Raw genomic sequence first — 8,949 nt, 5'->3', positions numbered from 1 at the left:
CATTTTGCTTTCCCATATCTGCTTGTTTCTTTCGACATTCATTTGCCAAGTGACCATACTTCTTACAATAAAAACATTGAACATTTGTTTTGTCATACCTTTGTGATGCCTGATTGTTATTGCGGCCCCTTGGAATGAAATTTTGATTTCTCCTTCCTCCTGGATCTGGACTCTTTCTTTCTTCTCTTTGGTAACTATATCTTCCTCTTCCTCTTCCTCTGAATCCTGGATTTCCTCTTCCTCTGCCTCTGCCAAATGTCATTTGTGTTTTGAATGCATTCTCTAATGAGCTATTGTCATTCCTATTCCACCTGTCTTCAAATTTTTTTAAAGAACCAACCAACTCATCTATAGAATATGTAGTCAAATCTTTAGATTCTTCAATTACCACAACAATTGCATCAAATTTTTTAGGCAAACTTCTTAAAACCTTTTCTACAACCTTTTGATCTATTAAGTCATCACCATTCTGCCTTATTTGATTAATCAAATTTGTAACACGATATGTAAATTGATCTACTGATTCAGAATCCTTCATTTGCAAATTTTCAAATTCTCTTCTAAGTGCTTGTAGTTTGGCAATTTTTACCTTACTAGTACCTTGATATGTCGTCTCTAGGATGTCCCATGCTTGCTTGGCTGTAGTGGCTTGTTTAATCCTTCCGACAACCGAATCATCCAATGCTTGCCTGATTATCTGCAAAGCCCTTCTATCCTTTTGCCTATTTTCTTCAAGCTTTTTCTTATCATCTAGACTCAAGGTAGACTCATTTTGTGGTTCAATATAACCATTTATAACTATATCTGATAACTCACATGAATTGAATGTCAACTTCATTCTAAAAGCCCAATTATCATAATTTTTACCAGAAAATATTGGAATTAAAGGTTGAAAGTTACCAGATGCCATATTTTGACCAAAAAAAAATTACTCCAAACTCTAACAGTATACTTAATGCCTTAATCAACCAATTCCTTATAATCCAAACATCATCAAAACAAACTCCTTTTGAAACACCTAGGGCCACAGTCTCAATATAATGCCACAAACCCTATTTAATGCCATGAATAGGAACATACCAATACAATGTCTAAAAGCCACAGTGGATGAATCTGGAATAGTGACACCTTAATACTTTGCGAATTCAATCAAGTAAAATATGGCCTGCGTGCCCTCAACAATAATCTCCTGCAATCTGGCTTTGCCGTTAAAATAAAAACTGTGCTCAATAGTCTCCTTGACACAGCTTGACTGAGATCTTCTTATGGCTGCAAACACTTGCTTTCACTGCAGCTTCTACGATGGCCTTCTCCTCTCTGACTAATTCGATGACAACTCAATCTGCATAAACACAACAATCTACCAATTTTTATTAACCTGAGCTCTGATACCACATGAAGGTGGGCAGAGACAGAAGAAAAACAGAAACCAAGAGATTTTCTACAGCACACAGAACATTACAATTCATTGCCCTTTTTAGAAACAATTTACATGAGCCTCTTAAATAGAGGTCTTTCGAATTATCTAGAATGAGAAAACAGTAAACAACGTGAAAATCAATGGGCGGTGAAGAGTCGGTGGCAAGTTGGTAATAAAGTCAACAACATTACTGCAGGAAAGTTCCATATTAAATAGTTCAGTTGGAAGAAGCTTCTCTTCGGTGGGAGAAATTAATGTCTTCCAACACATAGCCCAGCAACCACAGCAGCTCTTCTCACTTCTTCGATAATTACCTCACTTGCTATCCTTGCATCCACAACGCCCAATATGTTTCCCCTCTGAATTTGAGATGAAGCCCAGGTAGGAAAGTAGAACCTACTACCCTCAGCTGTTAAATCCAGATTTCTTCGGCCTGATATAATTTCCAACAGCGTCATGCCAAAACTGTATACGTCCGCTTTAGGAGTGATAGGAAGGCCAGAGATCCACTCGGGAGCCACGTACCCACGAGTTCCTCGTGTGGTCGTCAGTACTCGGCTAAAATCTCTACCTACTAGCTTCGCTAGCCCAAAATCTGCCAGCTTTGGGCTAAAGTCACCGTCCAGGAGAACGTTTTCTGGCTTAATATCGCAGTGAATGATACGATCCCTGCATTCCTCATGGAGATAAACTAATCCTCGTGCAGTGCCCAGTGCGATCTGAAACCGGGTCTTCCAGTCCAACACCTTCTCCACGTCTTCCGACTTGGAGAAGAGGAAGGAGTTTAGGGAGCCGTTGGGCATGTAGGCATATACCAGTAACCTTCGTGAATGTTCTACGCAGAACCCCCACAGCCTGACCAAATTCACATGCTGTATTCTGCCAGTGGTGATTATTTCCGCACGGAATTGTTTTTCTACTTGCGTGGAACCCTCTAATCTTTTAACCGCAACAATCGTGTTGTCTGGCAGAGTTCCTTTGAACACAGAGCCGAATGCTCCGCGACCCAATTTATGCTTGAAATTCTGCGTTGCAATTCGCAACTCTCTGTAACTGAACTTTTTGAGCGAAATTGGCACCTCCTCTTCCACGTTCTTCTTCACCAGTCTTCGACGTTTCCACAGAATAAATGCTGTTAACAGGAGAGCTGAAACAGCAAAAAAGGATGCGGTGGCCGAAAGTAAAATAGTAAGTCCTGAGGTTTTGTTCCTTCGCTCCGATGTGGGGTGTCGCAACTCAGAAGCAGCCAGCCTAATAAAGACGGACTGGCCCTCCGGTGAAACCCGCATTCCCAATAAATTGCCAAACCACAATCTACAGATAGGTTGATCAGAAATAGCGAGACCAAAGGCTGTGCAGGAGCAATTGTTGAGACAAGCAGTCTGGCAGCCTAGCTGTGTCGGCTCGTTGTTGATTATGACAGCTTCTTTTTCGGACAAGTACTGGTTCTTGGCTACGAAGAACTCGTCGTTTGTGCCCTCTGTGGCAGAGCACTGCAGGGGTCTTCGCCGAGAGCAGCCACTTGACCACCAACCTTGAGAGTCCTTGTTGGGCGTGAAGCCCTGGACACAACTACACACATCATTCACATTGCAAAGTCCATACGCCCCGCAGATTTCGTAGTCACTGCATTGACCTCGGTATGTCGACCACCTCAGACTCCATCTACCATCATCCATCCAGAAGTAAACTTGTAATTCGCCGTTCACATCTAACACGGACCGCCCCGTGAGGGTATGATCTATCGGATTAATACCAAAATGAATGTATATTCTTGAAGGAGAAAGCCTCACACAGGACGCTTGAATTTTCTTCTGAGCTTGCAATTCGGGAACCTTAGTACAATAATTCCCAGAGCATTCTCCACTGGACCAATATGGAACAGTGTTATTATAAAACATCATCATCTCCGTCTTTCCCGGAGACACGTCCATTCGGATAGAGAAGAGCCCACTTGCAGGATCCGAGAACTCTTCCAGGAAGTTAGCGTCATGCCTTTCCACATCTTCATGCCACGCAACCATGTATCTGTCGGATGCGCGAAACTCTCCCAAACAATCGCAGACTTGTTGTAGGCGTCCAGCATAATGAAATTACCAGTGTCCGTTATCATAGCTCGTGATCCTTTCTGGCCATTAACAGTCGACCAAACCGACTGGCCCTTTCCATCAAACAATCTGAGATGACCATCTTCCGAAAATCTCAGAACGCCGGGCATGATTCTGACAGGATTTTCTCTGTTAGCCACCCAAACTGTGGCGTTTTGAGAGATTCGGGTATACCAGATGCCAATATACAAATTATTTGTTCCTTCGGGACTAAAAAATCCCAATGTAAACGTGTCATTCTTCGAAATTAGGGTCTGATTTCCAGTGAGCGAATCCCCCAATCGAAGCATATATTCACGATCCAAAATTACAGCACTGGAATTATGCGCTGCAATACTCACAGTAATTACTAAGACCAAAAACTTCATCGTCATTGAAGTTTGGGTAGATCGTTCTATGTTTGTGGTATAGTTTCGAATTTAAATAGAAATAAATATGCTACAGAATGGACGAGATGGCCAAGTTAGTGCCGCCAAGCCCGCGTTATTTCGCTAAGGAATTTGACTAATGAAAGAGACAATTTGACAGCTTGGACAGACTCCATTATTTCGCTATTCGCAGGCTCTTTTTCATTAGTCACCATGACTGGAAGTCAAGTCTTTTGTAAACTTGAATTTGGGAAGCGAAGTCTTTTGTGCCAGACGAGAGACGGACGCGCTGCTTAGGCACCCTCCATCCGACATTTTTGGCGAATTGTTCGTTTACAATTAGTAAGAACTAAACTTTAGAAGATTATTAAACAAAAATTCTCGTCTGCCTATGGTTATTTACTCTATGATGAATGCACTGTTATGAGAGATGCAAATGTTGATATTCATTGCTTCTGGAATAATTTAAACTTATGTATCCAAATGTCATCTTCCATATATTTTTCTATTCAGATCTAAGTAAATGTTCCTAAATTCAATGTATGATTAAATAATACTTGTATTAGAGTAACCTTAAAGATGCTCAAGTTAATATTATGTTGTAACTAATTATATTTATAAAATATTTTTGAACATGTAGTTTTGTTGATTGTCATTCGTTAAAAAAAAAATATGTATAAAGGAATACTCATTGCATGACAAAAAAAGGGAACAAAAATCTAGTCCTCTTTTATTACAAAATTGCAATATTATATTCCAAACTTATCTATGGAGAATACACAATCCAATTCTTTATTATGAAGCATTTTTGTCCAACTACATGGTCATAGCATTTTATGTTGGAGTAAGTCGGGAATCTAAAAGAATCAAAATGATCTTGCACTAGTGAAATGATAAACACAAAGGATAATCTATAATATGGATGAAAAATATATGAAGAATAAATAGATGTCTTGCATATATAGGAAAGGTAGATGAGGTAGGACTGAAGCTATGTCTAACCATCCAAAGAAAGTATATTTGTGAGCTCACTTGACAAGTATGTGAGAAATTATTTGAGATGTATAGAAGAGGTGTCTCAAGTGATGAGGACACATGTCTCAATGCTATAAAGTGAGACAAAAATATTAAATAGCCTAAGTATACTTAATCTAGGTGTGAATAAGTCAATCTTAGTAAGGTGATTAGCTAACTACATGCATTAGACTCTATTTACACTAACACCTCCTTAAGTGCAACTTAGGGAGTAATAATGCAAGACGATGAGTCCTCCTAGTAGGCCTTGTTTGATACTCGCATAAAAAAATTCATAAAGTGGAGATAAAGCACAAAACCTAGGAAAAACAAAACTCCTCCAAAAGAGAAATGATGCATGAAATTAAATGTACAAGTATAAAGAAGAGAATTCATTGATGGAAGGACTCATGATGAGCCACAATGGACTAATACTTTCACAATGTAAGATAATATGCCGCCCAATAAGAGAGAATGAAGAGAAGGTCATGTTACCCCCTAAAAACCTATGAAGTAATGAACTCTATGTGAGAAAATTCTTCCTCCAAAAATTGATAAGATAAGAGAAACTATGAAACTTCCCATCAAAATGATTCTTATAATATTGGTAGATGCTTAACACAAGATGTTACAGATGGTCCACAAACATTGAACAACATTTCTTCCATTGGAAAGTGTAAAGTCATAAATTACATCCTATGCAATTTCACATCACATACAGTTTCCCCTTAAGTTGTAATTAAGACACTTATGATCTCTAATCTTAATCTTGGTCCAAAACATACGTTACCACCCCACATGTGTGATATCTTAACTATTAGGTTTACTTTTTATTCAGGTGTATGTGCACTGTGTAGATGCCCATGCAATGTGCTAGCACCCAATAAAAGTTCATGACTATGCTAGTTGTTGGGATATTACACTCCATATGTTATGATAGTTTAATACCTCTATCGATCTATGTCAACCTTTGGAGTCATTTTCCTTTGCTAGAACATCTCCACTTTAGCTACAAATCATCTTTTTGAATTCATTTAGTATTTTCTTACATTCTACACCTCTATTATGGAACTCTTTCATTCAGAACATTGTCACTCTCACACAAGCACTCTCACATGGTCATATACATTATATTCTTCCACCATATTCATTGCTATAATGGTATCTTACTACATTTTTTGTCGCCATACGAAGATATCACTATCATCATGTGGACTCCATTGCCACTTCTCCATTGCACTTATAGGCTACCTAACTTCATTGCTTGAGGAGTGATAATTATTTGAAATACTTGAGTATATTGTCTTACTATTCTATTTATTTTTTCATATGTTTATAATAATTTTCTTTGTCTTGTTTTTTTGTGGAGGTGGAAATACTGAAGTGGGGTTTTGACTTAAGAAAACCCTTATATAGATACCCAACATATTTCTTTGGTCTTTTGTATGTAGGTGTAGTTAAAGGAGCTACTTGGAAGAAGCCTGTGAATTTTCTCTATATTTATAGTGATATCTAAATCTTTGTTTGTCATTTTAATTATTTATTTTTATTCACTACTATTATTTTAGTCACTTAGTATAACATGTAACCATATTTTATAATATTTGATATTTAAAATGTTATATAGGCTATTTTATGTTTCTTTGTGGCAATCCTAGTTTTCTATTTGTACAAGATGTTAGTGCACCGTGTTGTTTCCCATGCCCCATGCACTTACCTTGGATAGAGAGATTTCTAGGTTATCCAAGAAACCTCTATGGTTTGTACTTCTAATTTTTTAAGTCTCAAAAACTTGGATCTTTTTTGTACATGGTTAAAACAAACATTTGGTAAGTTAGAAGGTAAACCTAAAGGTTGTTGTAATGTAAAGGCTTATCTGAGTGTTGGGTATAAATTTGAGTCCTCAAAGGATTTGATTATTTTTTCTAATGGTTCACTTTTCATACTCTAAGGAAAGAAACAAAAATACCATTGTGTGCAAGATGACTTTCCATTTTTATAGGAAGATGCATGAAGTACAATAAATTCTATACATAATCAAAAGATTAATATAATACCCAGGGTTGAAGCTCAATGATCTCCAATGCAATACTATGATGTGACAAATACTAATATGATGGCTTGGGTACAATAGAGTAATCTTGGACATGAACTATGGATTTATGGTGATAATTGGACCTTAAATATCAAGAATCAATTACTCTACCTTTCAAAAGTAGTTTAATGGTAAATATGCCATGGAAAATTGACAGAAAGGATGTCAAATGGATTCTTGTAACTCTAGATTCTATTAAGATTAACTTCAATGGAGCATCTAAAGGAAATGTGGGCATCTTTGGTATTGGGTGTGTTTAGAGAAACCATATAGGTTATGTTATTTTAAAAGTAGTCACAAGTATCCCAATTAGGACAAATAACATTGTAAAAGCAATGGTGTGAGTAGTAGGAATCAAGTTGGCGTCCTCTATGAAGATAAAAAAATTGATCATCAAAGGAGACTCATTAAATATCATTTTAGCACTAAAGAAGATAGAATGTCCAATGTATTAAATTAAAATTATTTTTGCACAAATCTTGAAAAATCATCTTTGTTTTAATATTACTCCATCCTCCATTGTTATAGAGATGCCAATTAGATGGTTTATTTCCTAGCAAATGTCAAATGTCAATTGGAGAAAGAAGACCAAGTTTTTAGTGAGACCAACAAAAAATATCCCCTTCTAATTGCGATCCAAAAAAAATCCCAGGTTTAAATTTTAAACAAACAATGGTTGGTTCTTGAAGTAAACATTTTTCCCTCTATAGGTTCCATATTATTTGTTGATCTATGGGTCCATGTAATGGTTTCTTGAAAGACATGGCATTGGTGCATAAATCAATCTCTTTCTTTCATGCCAAATCATCAGTGCTTAGGACAATCTCCATACAAGTTGACATCACTAATAGCCCTGTTAGAGAAATAATACTTGTGCAACATTGTTTTTCAGTGTCAATTGTATGTGTTTGGTTTTTATGCAAGTACCTACATTCATAAATGCCTATTATATCTCTTGCATGTAAGCATGTGCAAACTACTCAAATGTGGGATTCTTGAAATCTCTCCACTAGGTCTTTAGGATTTTTTTCTCTATTTAATGCTAGTTATTCTTCCCCTTCCCCTTCCCCACTTTTCTTTTTTTCATAGAAAAAATATAGTTCTAGAATCCATAAGGCTATATGGTTCAAATGGTATATCACCCTTAGAATTATAGGATCTAAATCTCCATTAGGAAGTGGGAATTTTTAGTCTTTGGTTTTCTTACAACAGTCCATATGCAAAAAAATCTTCATCTAGGACTAGGGTAGGGTGGAAAGGGCTCTCAGGGTGATATAGCAGAGGAGCTACTAGATGCCCATGTCTCTTTCTATCTCAAGTGGTGTCTATTTTCCTATCCAGCTATTTGATCTTCTACAAAACTATGTACACCTAGAACAAATCACCTTTTAATTTGTTAAACTTGAGTGTTACAATGGAGAAATTTTAGATAACGAAATCCAAAATTGTGATCTGCATGAGGGTAAAGCATGGGTTAGGGAATATAATCTGTTAAACTTCAGTGTTACAGTGAAGAAATTTTAGATAATGAAATCCAAAACTATGATCTACACGAGGTTAAAGCATGGCTTAGGGGTCTATTCCCTTGAAAATACCAAAGGAAAAAGCCTCCATTTGTCAAGATGTATGATGCAATTAAGAAATGGCTAGATGCTAATAACTGGAGATTTTTTAATCATCAAATGGCATTGTTCGATAACCCGCTTACCCAACACGTGGAAAACCATTTCTTTGATGTGTTTTATAAACTATTGATCCGAATTATGGATTTGGATGACAACACCTGAGTGAGAACCTGCGGTATTGTAAATTATATTTACAAGAACAGGAAAGCATAGAATTGAACCAAGCTAAAAAGTATTGTATTCAATTCGTAAATCCAACATATAGTAGTCCAAGGGATTCCAAGGGTCACCAACAACTCCTTGAGAATCTAAAAACCAA

The 8,949-nt window shown here is 36.9% G+C and overlaps 2 protein-coding genes across 2 annotated transcripts; both read right to left on the bottom strand.

Annotated features, from left to right (window-relative positions):
- Positions 1–1,671: 1,671 nt before the first annotated feature.
- LOC131859240 (G-type lectin S-receptor-like serine/threonine-protein kinase At2g19130) lies at positions 1,672–3,327 on the bottom strand. The gene has a single exon (XM_059212822.1). The coding sequence runs from the start codon at positions 3,325–3,327 to the stop codon at positions 1,672–1,674; it is 1,656 nt and encodes a 551-aa protein (XP_059068805.1).
- On the bottom strand, positions 3,324–3,902 carry LOC131859239 (G-type lectin S-receptor-like serine/threonine-protein kinase At4g03230). The gene has a single exon (XM_059212821.1). The coding sequence runs from the start codon at positions 3,900–3,902 to the stop codon at positions 3,324–3,326; it is 579 nt and encodes a 192-aa protein (XP_059068804.1).
- Positions 3,903–8,949: the final 5,047 nt, after the last annotated feature.

This window comes from Cryptomeria japonica, chromosome 10 (genome assembly GCF_030272615.1).
Source record: "Cryptomeria japonica chromosome 10, Sugi_1.0, whole genome shotgun sequence".
Lineage (NCBI taxonomy): Eukaryota > Viridiplantae > Streptophyta > Pinopsida > Cupressales > Cupressaceae > Cryptomeria > Cryptomeria japonica.
Note: the sequence above shows the minus strand (reverse complement) of the source record. Positions and strands in the feature narration are given on the sequence as shown.